At 35.6% G+C, this 21,435-nt stretch overlaps 1 protein-coding gene across 4 annotated transcripts in view; it reads left to right on the forward strand.

Moving 5' to 3' along the window:
- Window positions 1–21,030, forward strand: part of LOC140769579 (uncharacterized) — a 41,100-nt gene extending 20,070 nt beyond the window's left edge. For 2 of the 4 annotated variants that reach the window (XM_073110327.1, XM_073110335.1), the window contains exons 14-28: window positions 2,230–2,327; window positions 3,024–3,221; window positions 6,961–7,212; window positions 8,100–8,195; window positions 8,312–8,406; window positions 8,522–8,585; window positions 8,674–8,761; window positions 8,843–8,913; window positions 14,314–14,399; window positions 14,488–14,578; window positions 14,849–14,922; window positions 16,466–16,572; window positions 16,710–16,828; window positions 16,917–16,994; window positions 20,386–21,029. In XM_073110327.1, coding sequence (XP_072966428.1) covers window positions 2,230–2,327; window positions 3,024–3,221; window positions 6,961–7,212; window positions 8,100–8,195; window positions 8,312–8,406; window positions 8,522–8,585; window positions 8,674–8,761; window positions 8,843–8,913; window positions 14,314–14,399; window positions 14,488–14,578; window positions 14,849–14,922; window positions 16,466–16,572; window positions 16,710–16,828; window positions 16,917–16,994; window positions 20,386–20,625 — 1,757 coding nt within the window. In that variant the 3' untranslated portion in view covers window positions 20,626–21,029. Of the gene's footprint in view, window positions 1–2,229; window positions 2,328–3,023; window positions 3,222–6,960; window positions 7,213–8,099; window positions 8,196–8,311; window positions 8,407–8,521; window positions 8,586–8,673; window positions 8,762–8,842; window positions 8,914–14,313; window positions 14,400–14,487; window positions 14,579–14,848; window positions 14,923–16,465; window positions 16,573–16,709; window positions 16,829–16,916; window positions 16,995–20,385 lie in introns of all 4 variants that reach the window. The other 2 variants (XM_073110344.1, XM_073110354.1) reach the window with 2 other exon arrangements.
- The last annotated feature ends 405 nt before the right edge of the window (window positions 21,031–21,435 follow it).

Genomic DNA, 21,435 nt, shown 5'->3' on the forward strand with positions numbered 1-21,435 from the left:
TGGTGGCGGTGGTGGCGACGATGAGAGGGGGTAGTTCGGGAGATGGTGGAGGGATAGAGAGAAGGGGGGAGGGGGTAAGAGTATTTTAGTAAGTTGGTTAATACAGTTTATTAAAATAACTTTAGAGTATTAAATAAAAATTATAGAGAAAAATGAGGGATCAATTACAAAATTCTTAAAGATGGGTTGTGAATCACAAAATAGGTAAATGTGATTTGTAAAATTCCTTTATTTTTTTCTTTTCAGGCTTATACTAAGATTTGTATAGATTCTTCATGCAGTTGTTCCATATGCCATAATTGATGCAGTTGTTCCATATGCCATAATTGTTTGTGAAATCCATTGTATAGCTTCACCTGAAACCAATTTGTTTAGGCCGAATGGATTGGTTTCAGGAGCTGCTGATTGGAAACTAGGATGGCATGGTATTGGTCTTTAATCATGTTATTGTATTATTGTGGCCTTCTTTGGCTGAAATGTTTCAAATTGTGGAGCTAAAAGGGAGGTGGTGCCATTAGCAAATCTAACTAGTGTTTTTGGCTTTGTTGTTTTGAGTTTAGGGACCCCCTGGAACTAGTTCGGGGATCTCTAAATTGGTTTTGTAACCAAACATTTTTTCATCTTTTTAATATCTAATTAAGTTTATTGTTCAAAAAATCAAGACTAAGAAATGAGACTAACTAATTGAATTCGGAGTTTAGCCTCAAACCAAACAAGACGGAAATAAGAATAGTCAAAGTTTAGGTGGGCGGCCACTAACCACCCTGCCTAGAATTTAGGCAGGTCCTCAAGGCGTGTTGAGCTATATGCCTGCCTAGGCTTTGGTAATTATGCAGTTTCAATTGTTAATAGTTCTAGTATAGGTTTTAATTCAGTCAGGTTCTAGGCACGGGTAGTTGTTAAACCCCATTAATAGTTCTAAGTTCTAGTATAGGTATTGAGTGTAAAGTAACGTTCCTTCTTGGCTCTTAAACCTACTTATTATTCAAGTTCTAAGGAGTTTCTAATTGTTATGAAATGGATGTTTTTGCCATAATTTCTATTGTTCTTATCCTCTGATCTCTCTTTCCTTTTTGTAAGGATTAGCAATGACAACAGCTGCTGAGAAAAGGAACATTGAGAATATTGTTGCTGTATTCTAAGGCTACTATTGGGAGAGTAACACAACAATTGGCCAATTGCCTCTATGAAAGAAAAAACAACTTCTTTTCCTGCAAATACCTATGACTATTTTGCTGTTTCACAGCTTTTCTATTATATGACTGCCTTACTTTTGGGTGCCTCGCATAGGCACCCTTCTAGTGCCTACACAGTAGGCGAACCCCTGGCCAGCCACCTATCTATAGTTTAGTGAAGATTGAACCTAACAGACATTAAAATAATAAAGGACCAGGGACAGAATGGCACCTGGGTGTGTGCTACCCCTAAGAGCACTAAGACATTTTCCAGCTGCTTTTGCAGATTTTCTAAGAAATGCCATTTTCACTACTAACATTGTGCCTACCATTATTTGGCAATTATGCTGCCCCTGCCTTTACCTCCACTTTTGGGCAATTCTGTCAAATTGGTTGATGGCAAAATAAGAGGAAGACTAAAAAGGTTTAGCAAAGAGGACTGGATGCTAATGGAAGCGTGTGGTGGGCGTTGGCTTGATGGTTCTGAGATGGGGACCTTTGTGTACCAACTCTTTTGCTTCACTTTTTGTTGGAAGTCCAAGTGAACAGGTTTGCTTGTGTTTGTGGCTCAAAGAATAAAAAGCCTTTGAAACAAATCCATGACGATTTGTAGATGTGACACAAGTCCAATGTGAAGTATGTGCATAGATCAAAAGCAGTCTGTGACACAACAGAAAACATAAAAGAGAGGATTTCAATGTACCACCAGTTAAATTAGATAAAAGTGTGAGAGATATTACATGACCAACCATCTGTCTTTTGCTGCACCTCTCTGCTCTTAAATTGAAGTCCTTATTCTTTCTTAACTAGCAACAATTTAGGATTTTGAACTATAAGATCAGAAATAGTGAATGCTCATATTTGTGCAGATATTTTTCTACAGTAATATGAATATAAGGATAATTTGATGTTAGATTATCATCAAATTTTTTATGCATAATCATTACTTGCAAGAACCAAGTTTGAATGAGGATATATAGAGTCCTTGGATATTATTAGCAATGATTGATAGTAGAGAACCTTGAATAACCAACAGAACTCTATTCTTTCTTAGGTTCCACGCATGCTGAACAAGAGTCAAGTGTAGTCGTTATTTTATTCCAATTCACAGAGAGAGGAATGCACCTGAGCATCAGAACTGAGGCTTTCCAGGTATCACATAATTACCCTTTTTGGTTCTTAATTTTCATCTTTGATTAGATTGAGATTGATGATTTTAAGTTTCAACCAATCAACAATGAACTTCTTTAGCTTAGCCAATAGTGCTAACTTACCTACAATGTTCTAGTGATCATTTCACATTCCTAACGGATTGTTGGATAATGTGCTCATCAATTTTATATATTTTTTATGATGCTGTATGTTTTAATATAATGAAATCCTATTGGATTTAATCAGGGAAAGCAATTCAAATCAATACCATCACTTAATAGTTTTAGTGTTTCATACTTAACATATTCGATCTGAACCCATCCATCTATAGCAATAAAATCTGAAAATGTATCCACCGAAGTATCTCTTGTATCACCCATATCTCACTGTAAGCAAACTGTATCTCGCTATTAAGTATAATGTTTGTAAATTTGATTATTTGATATAAAATTGTTTCTTTATATCTTTGAATATTTTGTTCTTTGTTCTTTTGGTTATGTAACCTATAATTTTCTCACCTTTATATTTTTCTCTTGGAATCTACTGGGATTTTGCTGTCAACATGCTGAAACTATGGATTATTTGTTTTGATGTATAAGTTGATCATAATAAGATAGTTTTCTTTTTCATTTGCATTTTTTCCACCTTATTAATTAGGTTTCCTTTGCCTCTTATATGGCAATGGTATGCTTGCAGGCATTGAGAGCAGTGTCTCACAATTACCCACGTAGTGTAAGTAAAATGTGGAAGCAAGTTTCAGCTACTGTTCATGAATTACTGCAAATACAAAGTCTTGATGACTTTAGGTTTGACATTGTTAATGGGACATCTAAAGGAGAGACTGACAGAATTGTAGGCTCAACTACAGAAAGATGCACTATGGCTGGTATTAAGGTAATGTCATATTTTTTTTGCAATCTTCTGTGAAGCTAAAACTCAGTACTCTTTAATCATTTAAATGATAAGTGGGATATGCTTTTTGTAATTCGAGAAGGTAGAAACCTTCAGTATTTCTGCATTCTTTTATTATTGATGAGTACATGAGTTTCTCCATTCTACAAGATACAAATAGTTCTTCATATACGACTAATTCTCCGGTTGTCTACTTTAAACTTTTAATAGTCCTCTCCAAGGTTTCGAATATCGAGATCAACCGTCCAAAAAAGATGACATGTGTTGACTGTATTGGCAGTATCGGTCATTCGTATCAGACTATTTTTAATTACACAATTTTTAAAATTATTTTCTAAATACATAAAGAATCCTAATAATTAAAATAAACAAAGAAAAAGATAGAAAATATAAACTAATCCAATATAAAATTTAAAAGCTAAAAGAAAAACTATATTCTCAATCTCTTTTCTCCTTTCTCACACAAATACATAATCTTATTTTCTCTTTCTTTTCACACTAACTCTCTTCTGCTTATTTTCTCTCCCACTAACTCTCTCCCACTCTCTGCTATCTCCCACTCACTTAAAAAACTATTTTACTCTCCCTTTTTGAGTCACTCATTCCCTCTCTCTCTCACCGTGTTTTGCCCTTCTCTCTCCCTCACACTCTCCCACTCCTTCCCCCTCTCTTATTTACACTCTTCCACTCCCTCGCTTTCTCTTCTTTGCACTCTCCCACTCCTCTCTCTCTCATTCTCCCTGTTGCTACAGCAGAGAGAGAGAGAGAGAGAGAGAGAGAGAGAGAGAGAGAGAGAGAGAGAGAGAGAGAGAGAGAGAGCAAAAAGGAGAGAGGTTTCACTGGATCAGTTGGACGAGCTTGTTGTCTATGTCGGAGGGGATAGAAGAAGGTATGTGCCCGTCTATGACTCATTTCAATAACTCATATTAGGTGGTTTCAGCCCAATATGGGATGATATTGGCCAATCTGACCTTGAAACCAACCAATAAGCTGGGATCGGGGTGATATCGGGATCGACTGTAGCCGTTCTCGATCCATATTGGCTATGTAAATGTTAGATTGTATCCGCTGATCCGGATTGGGATTGGCTGATATAGGCCTCCTTGGTCCTCTCCACCTTTTATGTTCTGTTTTTCTGGTCAATGGATCATGGTAGTACCATACTTCTATGGGGTTTGGTTTATTTATCAAATTTTCGGTCCTCAACTTGTGGACACTTAATGACTTGGCAACTCTAAAGCACGGATACATATACAGGATATGGATACAAGGGGATATAACAAATCCTAAAAAACCAAGATACAATAAGTCTAGGATACAAGAATAATTTTTTTTAAAGAATATTTATATTCTAATGACAATCTAACATATAAGTGTGCAAAAATTAAAAGATAAGCTATATCTATATAATGGTTCTATTTAAGATAAGCATTCTAACAACAATTCAACATAAATAGGGATCGATGTTGAAGAAAACATAATAGTCAACATATTGGTTTGGGTGGAGTATTGGCCGATCTGGCCAATACTCGATTCGTTTCAGTTGCGTTTCATCCTGAATAGCCAAAGCCACTCGAAATGGTTCAAATTGATCAAAAGAAAACCCTCACTTTACCAAGGTACCACCTAACTTTGCTCTCTCCCATACTCCATTTGGCAAAGTCCCCTAACGCAGATTTGTTGAAGTAGATGTCCAATAATCTATCTCCAGCAAATCCTGATATCCAAAGATTTGATCAAAGCTAATAATCTTCTCTTGTGGCATGACAAGCCATGCAATATCCACATGATTGAATGTGTATTGTATATGCATAAGGAAGTAGATGCCACAGGCATGGCTGTCGTTCTATGAAGCACAAACACTCCAAATAGTATGCCGTGTCTATATTTGATACTTCAACACTCGTTGGACACTTGTTGGACACATGTCAGACACTTCTACAATGTATCCAATATTTAAGATATTATAGAATAAATTTGGATATTTCTTGGATGCTCTTGAGATGCTTTTTGGACATAAGATTTATAATAAAGTTATCTATTGCAAGAATTTCCTGCATATGATATTTTAATATGATGCAACATAATAAGTTAGTGTATCCAAAAAAATTAATATTAATGCAAATGATTGTAAATTCACAAATTTACCTATGCCATTCACTGCAATGATGGCCGTGCCACAGGCACAGACCGTGCTGACTACTAGACGGCACGACACGTGCTGCAAAAAAGGGAGAGAGAAAGATAAGGGAGAATAGGCTCGTCGTTCATGCTAACATTGCACTCGCTTACTCGCCTCTCGGCCACTTGCTTGCTCTCTTCGCTCATGTCGGGTGCCCTAACCCGAAGAGGAAGAAAGGGTGAGATGGGTTGTTGAATAAAAACTTAAGTTGTAGTGTAGCGAGTACAGTGAAATGGAGATCAACGAAGTTGCTAGCAGGGGTGCTGTGCGACACCCCTCGTGTCACGCGTCGTTATGCCGCCAACAATATAAGGTCGGCTCGGCCATCCATAATCCACTGTAGTTAAGTAATGGTAAGTAGTTATTTATTCTCATAATATTGAATTGTATTGTTACGTATTAGTATTATCATTTTTGATTTTGTGGTATTGTGTACATTTTGTTTTTCTCTCATGAATAATTTATGCATGCCTATTTATTTATATTACTAGTTTAGAAAATTATTTCTTTAATTGTATCAATAATATATAATGCTTTTATTTATTTTGTCGTGTCCTTGTTTTTCCAAATTTTGTTGTATCACCGTTTCCATATCATGTTGTATCTGTGTTTCGTGTCCATGCCCGCACTTTAAATGTCATTGATATTATGCTATATCGTAATATCATATTGAAAACAAGGTACCTAGTTTTGGCTTATCTTGATCCCAACACGAAACAAGTATGAATTGGCCCTATCACATCGAATCAGAGGAGTTTTGGATCCATTTAATCCTAAATGGGTGCATTTATTCGTTAGGTGGGCCAAACATGAATCCGATCCAAACCCATTTATTAAGTAATAACAACTTTTCTTTTCTCTCTCTCATCTCTTCCCCTCGCTCTCTCTCTCTCAATCCCCCTCGATGCATCCCCCCTGATCTGGTGTTGTCAACCTCCAATGAGTAGTTCTTCGACAAGGTGAGGAGTTTCTTTCTTATCTTTGGTTAAAGTCCTTTTTTCATTTTTTTTCCATCTCTTGTTCCCTCTCTTCCCTCTCTTCCCTCCCCCCGTTTCTCCCTTTCTCCTTACTGTTGCAACACCATTGGCTTTGCTGCTACAATAGAGAGAGAGAGAGAGAGAGAGAGAGAGAGAGAGAGGGAAGGGTGAGGGTTTTTTTTTCTTTTTCATATTATTTTTCCTAATTTTTAATATTTTTCCTGCATCTAATATAAATTTTTAAAATTTTATATAAGTAAAAAAATAGTCCGATCCGTATAGTTTAATATGCTCGTATACGTCCAATATGCATCATTTTATTCGGGTAAGCAATATTCAGAACCTGGAATGAAAGAATGTGTATAACCTGTAGTAGTTTAAATTTGTTGATCCTATCATGTTCTTATTGAATTCTATTGTCGATTTGAAAAAGTAATGTGACGTGCTATTTAGGAGAGTAGGTTCATAGTTCAGTGTTTTATACATCTAGGATTTTAAGTATGCTTTCAAATGATAGTCTGGTATACTTTACCCAGGAATTTAAAACATATTTGTCATTCAGGTTTTGGATGAGGCTCTCCGTGCTGTATCTGGATTTAAAGGAGCAGATGACCTCCTAGAGTTTAGATTACAGGATATCCAGAAAATTTCTGATTGTGTCAGAGAGAAAAGGATTTCTTCTGCTCCTTATTATGATATTGAAGATGCAGAGACCTCGGGAAATTGCTCCCTGGATAACTCAGCTGGTGTAGTGCAGTGGAATGAGGTGATCGAGAAACATCTGCCTCAGGGATTGTCACATGCTTCTCCGATGGTACTAATTATCTTTCCAGAATTTCTGTATTACATGCCCTTTTATTTTGGTATGAATTTTGTTTTTTCTGACTATCAGGTGAATATTTGTATGTTGTAAAATCTAAAAGGTACAGTAATTTAGTATTCTTAGCTGTTAGCTATAGAATTGGTATTTGAATCAGTTATATTTCTAATTACTTCTTATATTTCAATGTTTGGACATTAAGTATTATATACTTGAATGAGGGCGACCTATATCTGTTCTATATATTGAAATGTTTGATCTTGCTATGTAAGAGTGAGATAACATATTGTTGGCATGCTGTTTTTATTTTATTTTATTTCTTATTCACATTGCCTTTTTATTCTAGATTTAGGATATATGCCTTTTTAGACTTCAGAATGTCTGTCTTTGATCCTGTAAATTATCTGCTGAGCCTATTATTCAAAAGTTCATCACTTCATATAGGGATTTCTTAATCTATTTTTCCTAACTAGAAGAAATTTTTACAGACAAAATTAGAATCAAAGATCAATTTATTGTAATTTCCAATTTAAATTTCTATATAGGCAAAAAGAGCACATCATGTTCTTTCTTTTTATTTGGAACGTCACTAAGTCAACTTGATTAGTCCATGTTGGTTTGTGGGACCATAGATATCTTTTTGAATGTGACAGTAGAAAAATATTAAGTTAGTAAATTTGAGAACGTGGAATATTGATAATCCTCTATATGAGATGGTGTTGACATTTAGCAAGAAGATCTGAAAGTTACTTTGATAACAAGAGATGCTTTACTCTGATGAGCCAGAATTAGTTAATGTACTAGCAGCTTGATTTGCATTTTCAGATTGCTTTTCTCTTGCCCTATATGTTGCGCTAAGTTGTTTGTTTCATACTTTCTAGATCAGGGCAGCATCAATCACATGCTTTGCTGGAATGACTTCAGCTGTTTTCTTCTCTCTTACAGAAGACAAAAAGGAATTTGTTACTTCCACGTGTGTACGTACAGAGAATACCTTTCACTACTAGTTGCAAGTTCGATTAGATGTCAAAACCTGGAAGATAAATGAACTTTTTGTCATATAACATGTATTTTTATTCTTCTTCCCATGTAGGTCAATGCAGCACTAAATGATGCAATTCCTTCTGTCAGATCAGCTGCTTGTCGTGCCATTGGTGTTATGTCTAGTTTTTCACATATTATTTCCAAGTAATTATGCTGAACGTGTTGTGTATCTGAAGGCATTAATTTGATTAGTAGTCAAACGGAGCATATATTTTCAGATAGTAATCCATTGTAAATTTGTAGCTCTTCCTCTTTGTAGCTCGAGGGTGCTGAATGATTTCATACAAGCTGCTGAGTTTAACACACGTGATCCCTTATCCTCGGTTGCTACAGTGTACTCTTTTCTGTTCTTCCTATTTTTGAAGTATACTCCTATTCCTAAGTGGGATTCGTTCTCTTCTAAACACATAGGTGCGCATTACTGCCACATGGGCTTTAGCAAATATTTGTGATTCTCTTCGCCATAAAGCAGCTGAATTGCACATCGAGGGCTCTGCAGGTAAAGATTGCAGCAATATCTGATACCTCTGTTCTCTATGATTCAAGTTTGTACTACCTCTTTTTAAGTTCTCATATGCAGGTGTCATAACTGGTTCTACTGTTTCTTTATTAGTGGAGTGTGCTTTGCGACTGACTAAGGATGGTGATAAAGTAAGGATATACTTTGTTTACAGTACACCTAAATTTGAAGATATTCATATACTTCTTTATTTTGGTGAAATTAAATTTAAGTTCTTTGCATGTATACCCTTCAAAGTTCTTTATTTGTGCATATACCTTTCTATATTTCATATTTGCATGTATACCCTTCAAGACTAATATTTTTTGCGTAGATACTCTTCAAGTTACTTTTTAAGAACTATATGTTAAATTCTTAGTAATTTAGCAGTGGAAAAGACATAGGTACCCTTAATTGAAAGGAATGTGTGCAAATAAGTATGATTGTATATTTTGTTTTATAGTTACCTTGATGAAATCCTTACAGTTGGTTACATCTAAGGAGCATCCATAAAATAACATAGGTGTCGAGTTATTCATGCAAAAACTAAGTGTCTCAAGAGGTATTCATGCAAAAACTAAGTTTTTTAAGAGATATACATGCACATATAAACTTTGGAGGGTTATAGGCACAAAAATAGATTTTCAATCAGTTTACAGGCAAAAAAAAAAAACCCATGAATTTATTTAATTTCTTGCATATCTCAGTGTACTATTGGCAGATTACAAACATTGCCGTTGACTCTATATTTGTGGAAATTAGAAACTTATGCTGCTCTAATGTCTTGATACCTTAATATGGCTCTGATATCAAATGTGGCTTAGGGATGAGAAAACATGCTGATATGGGAATGATAAGAAGCTATATAAATCCACTTCCAAGGAGAAAAGATCTGGCATAGGGATGAGAAAATATGCCACATATGGGGAAAGATAAGGAGGTAAGTAGATCCATGACCAAGGAGAAAAGGTAGGGCCTCAATGGATCTATTTTTCCACCTCCAGTATCTTTTCCATATTAGCATGGCTAAAGATAGGAAAGAAAGAAACTAACTCACCAAAATGTCGGGGAAAGAAGATAAAATCCACCTAGTTGTGGAGGAAAGGAGATTAATCCACCTGACTTGTTAAGTAAAAATAAAACTCATTTAAATTGTGAGGGCTAAAGAAAACATTGAATCCACTATAGAAGAGAAGAGGGAGAAGAAGGGGAAAGGGATAAACAAAGAATACTCCAAAGAATGGTAATTTTCAATTATTCATAGTTTTTCTCTCATTTTTGGAATTCCCATCACCCGTTTGTGTAGAGATGGGGGATTACATCAAATCGCAACTATAACCAAACTAAGACTCATTTGACTTTTCACTTAGAATCAATTAATTCCTAACATATCTTATCTAAATATAAGATAACAACATAATTTCTTAGATTTTAGGAGGTTTAACCAAATCAATCTAATAACAAATCTTCTGTTGCACAAATCTCGTCTCAAGATTATCATTATTTGGATCTTTGAAATTCTCCTTATAAGATAACTCGATGAATACATACTTTATTTTTGTATTTGTAAACTAGATTTTAATGTTTTGAAAGGCAGCCGCGGGTAGTGGGCGATCATCCTACTACCTAGCGCCAAGGCGGAAGGCAGGCAACAAGGCTGTTTAGTATTTTTTTTTATATAAAAAAATAAAAATAATTAGATATGATATAATATATATTATATGTAAATTTTATTAGATTAGTTAATATTAATCAGATTAAATTATACTTTTAAATTCACACTATTTGTCACTAACATAGAAAAATTTGTAGCATGTGGTAAGCTCAATAATTAGAGAAGATTGTGAGGGCATTTTCTCCTAAAAATAGGTGCACTAGAACAAAGCTAGTGCTTAAGCCAGTTGCCATTAATCACTTCACATCAATTACTCTATAATCTACATCACCTTTCTTCTAAACCAACTGCCATTCGCTTTGCCTAAACCAATTGCCATCCTAGCCTATCAAAATCAACTGTCATTTCCTTTTCCTAAACCACTTCTCCTTTCCTTTCCCCTTCCCTTTTTGCTTCCCTTTTCTAAGGTCACGAATAGATGTAGTGCTTTATATCATTTTTCTATGAGTGGTGTTGTTTGAGTTCGTCGTTGTTGCCGCTCCCACTGCCACTGCCAATATAGCTTGCTGCCATTGCTCAAGAGAGGAAGGAGAGGAGGAAGAGAGCTCGATTGGGTTAGGGCAGAGTAAGATTTTTTTATTTTATTTAGTCACTATTAACTCACTATCTATTGGATAGTCCAACTTGTTATCACATTACCTAACCTGCTATAACGACTAAGTGGGCTATGCTGGCCGCCAAACGGTAAGGCAGCCCGCCAAAAGATAAATGGCGGCTTACTTGCCTTTTGTAGGCTGCCAAGGTGGAATTCATGGCGGCTGCCTTGGCTGCCATTAAAATAACTGCTAGATTTCCTTCATAATAAGCTCCTTTGGATTTGAACTTCCTTTGATACTAAATTGGTATGGCTTTGATATCAAATTGATGTGGCTTAGAGATAAAAAAACATGCCGAAATAGGGAAAGATAAGGGGGTACATAGATCCATGCTAATGAGAAAAGATGTGGCTTCAATAAATCTCTTTTTCTGCCTCCATGGATAGATAGGTAGAAAAGATAGAAGATTACTCTCTAAGAAAGAAGATCAAACCCACCTAGCTTTGGGTAAAAGAATATTAATCCAACTTTTTGTGAAAGAAGAAAACTCACTTAAATTGTGGGGGATAAAAGGAATGTGAATTCCATTGCAAAAGATTGTAGGGAAGAGGACAAGAGGAAACCTATTGCTTGCATTGGTTAGACAATCAGTTGATTGCAAAGAGAAGAGCTTGAATAAGGAGAAGGGGGAAAGGGATAAACGTGGAATTTTTTTGCAGTAATGGTAACTTTCAATTATTCATGATTTTCCTCTCATGTTCAGAATTCCATTACCTTTTTATGTAGAGATGGGCAAAATCACTACTTAGACACATTTGAATCTTCCCTAATCTGATCTATAACCTACCTAGGACTCTTTTAAGTTAAAAGTTAACTAAATCCTAACAAAACTCATATAATAATAACCAAATCCCCTAGAGTTTAGGAGTTTTAACCAAATAGGACTGTCTAATGACAGATCTAAGTTTTAACAAAAATATATATCCAAAAGTAAAAAAAATTAAGAAATCTAATTCTTGTCATTTGCTTCTGCTGCGCAAATCTCGTCTTGAGAATTTCTTCATAATCTGCATAACTCGACCAATGAGCACTTGGTCTTTGTATTTGCAAACTAGGTTTCCGTCATGATTGAATCCGCCTCATCTGAACTTGCTCTGATCTCAAGTTGATGTGGACTAGGGATGAAAAAACATGTTGATTGTTGATATGAGGAAAGACAAGGAAGTGGGTAAACCATGCCCAAGGAAAATTGATAAGCCCTCAGTAAATCTTTTTATTTTCTCCTCTTAAGTATCTTTTTCATACTAGTATGACTTAATATAATAGATAGGAAAGATAAAAATAACTCATAAAGCCATGGTGGAAAGAAAATCAATCTTACCTAGCTGTGGGGGAAAGAATATTAATTCACCTTACTTGTGGGGAAGGAAGAAAGCCCATTTAGATTATGGGGGATAAAATAAACATGAAATCCGTCACAAAAGAGAGGAGGGAAAGAGGACTAATTCACCTTGTGGGGGGAAGAAGAAAGTCCACTTAGATTGTGAGGGATATAGAACGTGAAATGAATTCCACCACAAAATAGAGGGAAGAGGAGAAGAGGAAAGAGAATGGAGAAAGAGAAACATGGAATTGTTCACAGGGAATGATGATTTTCAATTATTTATGATTTTTTTTCCTCATTTGGAAATCCCATCACCTCTATATATAGAGACTAGGAGATTACGTCAAATCACAACATATCCTAATTTTACCTAATCTATTCTATAATTAAACTGGGACCATGGTTCACAAAATTGGCCTATCTTGAGTTGGATCGGCCATAATTGATCTCGATTTTGGTTTGGAATCGACTAGTTTGGGTCCGATCGGCCAAAACTAATTTTTTTTAGATTCAAGTTGAATCTAAAATGGATCTGACCTAGGAGACATTAGTAATTGATATCTCCACCTATCTTCTTTTAAAATTTTTAATCTATCTTCCATACACTCTCCTCCCACCGTTTAACACTTCATCGAGTTCATCCGGTGATCGATTCAGTGGGCTCCTCCGGCTATTCCGCACTGTGGTAAACTTGGATGAGTATTTTTTTTCCTTATTTTTTTTCTCTTTCTTGCCCAGTTTAAACAATACTCTTCTTACTATTGCAGAACAACAGTGAAGAGAGATCTCTCTTTTCATCTCAATTCTACAATAGTAATTTACGAGCATAAAAATTTAACAAATTAAGCTCTGAATTTGTCACGATTTTGAGTGAGTTTTTTTTTTATAAAATTTTTAGGCTTCATATGCAACTAACTTTATTTTCTGTTATTTTTTCTTAAATTTAAAATTTTCCTATATTTTAATAATATTTATAATTTAATGTAATTAAAAATAATTCAATCCGATATTTGTAATATAGTCAATACGATCAATATCTATTGTTTTTTCTAGCAGTTGATTCCAATCCTCACACTGAGTTTCAAAACCTTGATTATGACCCTTTTAACTTAAAATCAACCAAATTCTAGTAAGATTTGTCTAAAAGCAAGATAGCAACCTAATCTCCTAGATTTTAGGAGTTTAACCAAATAATAAACTATAAAAACAAATCTAATTTTTAACAAAAAATACACCCAAAAATAAAAGATAATAGAAATCTAATTCTCATCATTCCCCCAAGCTGCTTCACTTAATTCGTTGAAGATGAAAGCATATTGTGAAATCTAATTCACGCAAAGGAAGGAGATGTGGGTAGCTCTCTTTCCTTTATTTTGTTGAAACAAAACCATAGCGTCATTACAAAGACCTGCATCCCGTTTTTCTAATAAACCTATTATGAACTCTAATTCCTGGCTACATTAGGTCAAAAGGAACCTTACCCATATAGGTTTGAAACTTTGAATAAAAGCTAACCATGTACCAACTTATTATCGAAATGACCTTTAATTGAGCCTAAAACATATTTATACAAAGGTAACAAAAATACATAAAAAGAAGTTAAATAAGTGACGAAAATTAGGAAATATGTTTAATAAATTTAATCCTAACTACTCTTCACTTGATGAAGATACTGAAATATCAACTATCAACTATCAACTATCAACTCTGTAACCTGAAATACGCGTCGGAACGCTTTTAGTTCCTCGTACTAATGAAATGCTCTAATCAGGTCCTTTTGCAATTGCCTCATGAAAGCTATTCCCTCTTTGTTTTGAAACCCATTGAATACATTGTCCATTCCTATTGATGATATGTAGATGTGTACTTTTGCTTATGACCATGGATTCATTAAATGTACCTTCTGCTGTTTCAGTCCATATATCAAAATTCTGATGGTGGATGTTTATATCATTAGATTAAGTCAAATGCTGTGAGGGCTCTTGGTAATCTTTCAAGATTTATAAGATTCGAGGATCGTTCTGCTGCTGGCAATGGGGCAAGGTATATGCAAGTTTCTGTGGATCTTTCAAGTATTTTGCTTTCCCAAGGCATGCTTTTGTAGGAGCTAATAATTTCTTTCTACAAGCAGCCTTCCAGTTTCAACATTTTATGGAGATCCTCTTTGGCTGGAAAGAACAGTGCAAGCATTTGTTTCATGTGTAACAACAGGAAATGTAAAGGTAGATAATCCAAGTTTTCCTTACCAGTGATGCAGTAGTTCATGAAAAGAAGTAGTTTTGTCTTTCCAAAAGTACTGTTTATATGGTTGGCCAATGGAATTAAATGGAGTCTTTTTAGTGTGGTATTTGGATAGGATAGTTATCGATTAATGTGATTGCTCTGCCTATCTAGCAATATTATCATGTTAAGTTTTGTTATGTTGTCAGCAACACTTTGGTGGGAAAAGTTTCTGATATTTTATTTGGTCTCCCTTTCTGGTTTTTATTCAGGTACAGTGGAATGTTTGCCATGCTTTGAGTAATTTATTCATGAACGACACGTTGAAGCTGCATGATGTTTCCTGGTAAGGCAGTAGTAGCAAAACTAGCAAGATCAATTTGTAGATATTCGACTGGAATGGTATGATGATGTATTCTGTTATGCTTTTCTGTGCTTTTCAATTTTTTTTCTTGTTGGAACATGGCATCCCCAGATGATCATAAAACATTTGGAATCTATCTCTAGCATATCTACTATTATCAATTGAGGCCACATACTCACATATCTTTGGCAAGACATAAAGTCAAGTTTTAAAACTTGGTATCGGGATCGGCTATCCAGAAAAACGATACGTGTTGGCCGTATCGGTTGTATCGACTCGGATCAGATTATTTTTTAATTATATAAATTTTAAATATTATTTAAAATATAGGAAAATTTCTAAAAATTTAGAAAAATGATAAGAAAATAATAATTATTCACATATGAAATCTAAAAACGAAAAATTATATTAACTTATTCATAATTTTGATGAATAATGAGTTGGTTCTTCCTTTTCTTTCTCATTCTCTTATTCTTCTTTTCTCTATTACTCCTAAAGCAAATTTATTTTTTTCTAATTTTCTTTCATTTCTTCTCTCTACCTTTTCTCTCCCTCCTCTTTCTCTCTTCCTCTCTCTCTCTTACCGTGGCAAGGTAATTATTTTCTCTGATTTTTTTTATTTCTTCTCTCTCCCTTTTCTTTCCCTCTCAATCTCTTCCTTCCTCTCTCTCTCTCTCTCTCTCGTCTCTCTATCTCACTCTCTATTACTACAACAGATTTTCTGCTGCATAACAGAGATTGAAGGAGTTAGAGAGATGAGAGAGTGGAAAAAAGAGAAGAAGAAAAGAGAGGGAGACACTAGAGGGAGAGAGTAGAGAGAAATGAGAGAGATGGGCCACTTTCTGCCTTAGAGAGAGAAGAGAGATGGAGTGAGAGAAGAGAGAGGGAGAGCTCGTATCGGGCGGGATCAGATTCAACCCTAATGCCAATGACACTGAACTAAAAGAAGAGAAACGAGGAAGGAAAGAGAACAAATTGGGAACCTTCTGTTATTACTTTTATCCACAGTCCATGGGCCCATTGGAGTTCCAAGTGAAGGAAAACGGTTGTGGAAGATGATCTAGCTGGCAGATTGTTTTCTATAGAAAATGTTCTGCTAAGTAGGTTGCTTTCTTCAATCATATGTAAGTCATATATCTTCATCTAATACTAATATAATAGTAGATCATAGTGGCACAACAGTCTATTGCTGTGATGTTGGTTCTGTTTGTCTCCCGAATTCACCCCTCTGTGCTGCTTCTCATCCTCGTCCAATCTCTTTCTATCTAGAGTGCGATTAAACCATATCTTCCCAACATCTCGTCTACACAAGATGTCGGGTTCCATGCACTGTGCTGCTCAACACATTATCCTCACCTGAAATAATATGTAATTGGTCTTTGTATTGTGTATTGTGCCATCTTTTGTGTGCGACATACATTTTTTCTTTCTTTGCCAGGTGGTAAAATTTTACAAGTCTTTGAAGTCTCAATATGAATTTGAAGTTTCTACTTTCTATGGACTTTTATATAAATACCTGTGACAGGGCACCAGCTGTATATAGCATTCTTCTACTGCTTCTTCGTGACTCAACCAATTATAAGATAAGGATACATGCTGCTGTTGCATTAGCTGTGCCAGCATCAAGGCTTGGTAGGATCTCTCTCTCTCTCTCTCTCTCTCTCTCTGTGTGTCTGTGTGTGTGTGTGTATGCGCATGCTCGCTCACTCACTATACACATACCTAATTATATGCATATGTATATTTAAGATTTCTTCTGTCCAATTCAGATTATGGGAGCTCATATTCAGATGTTGTTCAAGGTCTTGTGCATGTGGTTGAATCATTAAATTCCAACAATTCATCATCTCCATCAAGTTTTAAATATAAGAGCAACCTTGAAAAGCAGGTCTGACATAGCAAAGCCTATGTTATGCATCATTAATTAAACTTTCCCCAACAATTATTTGTCTTACATATTGCTTCTCTCCCTTCAGCTTATGTTCACCACTCTGCATGTGCTTGGTTTTGTTTCATCTAAGGATGATCAATCTCTCAAAGACTTCCTTGTTAAGGTAAGGATGGCTCTTGTTCTAAGTGCTCTTTAATGTCATTATTTGAATACTTGGATAAGTAGCAACTTCAAGGTGTGAAATTTTGAGGATGTTGACATTCATAATTTGCAGTGACATGCTCAATGATATTGAAGACAGTAGTAGGTAACCATAATATCAATATTTTAGTTTATATTATTGTCAAATTCTTAATGTGTTGTTTTCTTGTACTTAATAAATGTTATAAGGGTTTATTTGTTTGCCATAAATCGTATGGTATTAGATAGAGGAAGCAGAGCCAATAGCCTTGGTCTTTGGATGCCGTGCATTGTATTGTGGTCCAAGAGGCATTTGCAAGATATACAGGAATATATTACTGTAAATATATTACTTTATATATATATTACTATATATAGGATTGGATTTTGGGAGAAAGAGGAAAGAATTAGAAGAGTTGGCTATATGAAGCACGGATATGAATACATATCCAACAAATCCTAAAAAATAGGATATGATATGTCTAGGATACAAACAAAAATAATAAAACAAAAAATATAGATTTCTAATCTAATGACAATCTATACATGCATATTTGCGAAAAATAAAAGTTAACATATTACATAGACGTAGGATGAAAAAGCACATACTATTACAATCAATACATCCATTATCTACATAAGCAATTTAATAGCTTGAAAATTTCATGACCGAGTATTAAAGAGTACATCAACATTCAATAATTAATACACAAAAACGAGTCATTGCATTCAACATGAGCAATTCATAGTACTAAAATCTTGCATTAAGTTTTTGCTACACATATATTCCTTAATGCAAGATGATTGTATAGATGACACAAAACATCCAAAAAGTTCAATAATACTGAGTCTCTATAAGCATCCCTTTTGACTTACAAACATGGGCAGTATCAATTATTTATAGCACATTTGTTTTCCAACCTCTTCAATTACTTTGTTGTTCAAAGCTAGATTAGGAGAATTTATCTTTGTACTCCCCTAATAGTTGGCAACTCTAAAAATTTATGATACCACTCTCTCAATGCCCAAAAGTTGATAAGAGGCCTTTTTTGTGCATCTATCACACTGATGGGATTTGGGCTTAATTAGGTCACTTCATAAGGAAGATTGGGTTCGCTGGGTTGAATTTGTTTATCGTAGTATTAGTTGTTTACTGTTTCTAATTAATTTCTGCTATCAAGGTCAAGTTGTCGAACGCTATCCCTCCTGTTTCAAATATCTACTCATCATTTTCACTGCTTCCACCACCTAATCGCCCATTGCCGTCTCTATTAGAACCCACCTTAGCCCAACACATAACAATTGGTATCAGAGCTATCGTTTCTTGGACCCTAATGCCCACAATGAGATCAATGACATCTCACCATCAAGAAGGCACATTGGTGGCAGCAAAAGTGTCTACCTTTGAGGAGATGAAATTGATCACTGCTCTATTGACGAGCGCACCATCAACTACCTTGCTAAGCCAACCAAGTCTAGTCAAACTAATGGCATTGATGCATACATGTTGCTAGAAACGCAGGTATCACAACGGGCTATGCATGCCTCTATTGAGGCATTGCAGTGAGCCTTACAAGCCTTCATCGAGATGTTGGTCCAAGCCATCGTCGATTTATTATCGCAATGTGCTGCGGTGAAGACTCCTCTTTGCAACATGTCTTCTCCACGGCTACTTAAGCATGAGGATAAGACCTTTCGAACTATGGGCCCAATCATACAAGTGGCTTTGGGACCACCATCTCCACCAATAATGGGTGTCAACCATAGGTCAGTGGCCAAGTATGGCGTAGACATGGTCGCTTCGATCCCTATAGCAGTTTCTCCACCTCAATCACCATTGGAACCCGAGGAGGATCTAGAGCGGACCATAGACCCACATTCGAGCAGCTCTATCTTGCCCATGCCTACACTAAGTCAGTCAGGATCGTCCCTTTGCATCTGAGCTCAAATCTCCACCACACTTGAGCCAAGCTCAGACCTAAACTAGCTCAAGGTTTCCTCAATCTTAGTTAGATTGAAGATCTAAGGACACTTGTCAATATTGAATCTTCGCTTATTGGCTCTCCGAGAAGCGAACATCATGCTAAGCACCTCATGACCCTGTAGTTTGGGTCTAGCCATTTTCGACTCTATGGAGATGTGGCTGGACTACGAATAGAACGAATCACACGTGTAGCTTGATGAGATTCAATACCAACTCAACGTCACCTTATAGCAGATGATATTGCTACTTTAACCACCTTAGATGGAGACGTGATGGCGTTGCCATGGCCATTGACCGCTCCACTTTAGGCCATGGAGGACAGTTTTCCTAATTTCTCACATTGAGGACAAAGTGAGCGGAAGCGTATTGAAATGATGTGATTTGGGCCTAATCGAGTCATGTTACGAAGGAGATTGGATTCTCTGTGCTGAACCTATTTATCGTAGTGTTAATTGTTTACTATTTTAAATTAATTTTTGGCATTGGGCTCGAGTGGTCGAACGCTCGGCCAATGTTGTTTAGACAATGGAACAGAAGATCAACTTTCCTTGAGGCGTTTGAACGCCCGACCAACGGTGTTTGAACATCATGATCCGAGAACGACAGAACAATAAGTTTGAGAGTGTAGCCCATCCAACGACATTCAAATGCCCGTTATGGCTTTCGAACGCTCGATGCTGATGTCATTTCTTATTAGAGTTATTTTGAATTTTGGTTAGCCACTAAATATGTAGAGAATAGCCATTTGAGATTATGGAACAATATTGACATTTCTATCTTCAGCTAGCTCTTATCTCTCTCAACCTTCTTTAACCTAATGCCAATGCCGTCAAGCTGAAGCTATTCCCTTCCTTCTCGATTGCATAAATTGATGAACTTAATAAAAGAAGTCAAGGGGGCACACCTGACAATATGAAAAAAAGTAGAGAAGGTTATCAATAACAGTAATTCCACCAAAATGAATCAAGCAAAGAATCAAGCATATGTCAAGTTTTCCGATACAACTTGATCCAACTCTAATTGTATTAGTCACACCATGTAAATATATTAGTAATACGTTGGATGCTTGATAAAGCAGATCCTGCCTAGTCACCACAGCTCATTAGGGATGCTGAAATTGTATAATGTGAAGTTGTAACTAAAAGTTGAAAAGTCAGACAGAGTTAATACATGAATAAAAAATTAACCAAACTACTAATCAAATGGATTCAAATTTTCTAATATGAGATATGATGAGTAGGATCAGACCAGTTTGATGCATACTGTCTGTCCAATTGTAAGTCCATGGCTTTGTAAGAACTTAATGATAATGTAAATAGAATTTAGTATTTATTATCTTTAATCATTTCTTGCTTCTGTTCATGTTTGATGCTTTGCTTTCTTTCTGCAGAAAGCCTCTCTACTAGAACAGTGGTTGAATTTGCTGTGCTCATCTTTATTGGAGAATGACAATCAGTCTTCGACAAGCGAGACTGTTAAAGGGGATAAGCAAGAGGTTTGTTCAACTTCATATGTGCCAAATAAGGTGATGTTATATGGAGTGAGCAAGTCCTTGCTTGATATTTATAAAAGCAATAATCACCAAACCATTGCTTGGAGATTCGAGAAGCTGGCTAACTGCTTATCTTAAAGATGCTGTTAGCCAAGTTACCCACTAAATCCTCAACTTTTTGGTTATTATATGGATGATGAGGCAATGGCTGCTCGCTAAGTTCCAATGCTGCGGTTTTCATACTAAAGCACATTGTCTGTAGATTAGATGCAAAAAAATTGATCAGATGTAGTATGTGGACTACCTTTTCTGTTGGAGATTCAGCTTTCTAGCTAAAGCTTATATATATGACTTATTGTTTTCATGTTGAGGGTTCACACTAGATATGATTCTACTTTTGTATCGTGTCTAAGTTATTATTTGTTACTATCAGTTCTCTCTCCTTCAAGAGCTGAATTTGATATGAAGACAATTTTTTTTTTTAATTTTTAAAAGGTCGTGATTCTACTTGTTATATATTATTATTGAAGACCAATATCGTGTTTCATAGACAAGAATAAACTTGCTCTTTTGTTATTAGCAGCCTCTTTTCATAGAGTTTTTGACAGATTTACTCTTCCTATGCAAAATATATACCAATATACTCTGCTTTTTTCTTCTTTTTTTTTTTCTTTTTTTTTTGTTGAAATGATTACCGATCTACACATTAGATAAAACTGTCCGTGGGAATGAAATGGGCGACTTACAAAAACGCTATTTAGAACAGCGTTAATATTCCAATTATGACCCAATCGCAAGTAGGCTAACCTATAATTTTCTTTATTAACCTTAATTTTCTTTCTCCGTCTCTTGTCTTCATTCTCTTATTCTCTTTTTCCTAGTTTTTCACCATCTGCCATACAGATAGGTTCACACCCCCCGAATTCCTTTGGCCAACCCCACAATTTC

The sequence above is a fragment of the Typha angustifolia genome, chromosome 2 (genome assembly GCF_048772165.1).
Source record: "Typha angustifolia cultivar Huaian chromosome 2, ASM4877216v1, whole genome shotgun sequence".
Lineage (NCBI taxonomy): Eukaryota > Viridiplantae > Streptophyta > Magnoliopsida > Poales > Typhaceae > Typha > Typha angustifolia.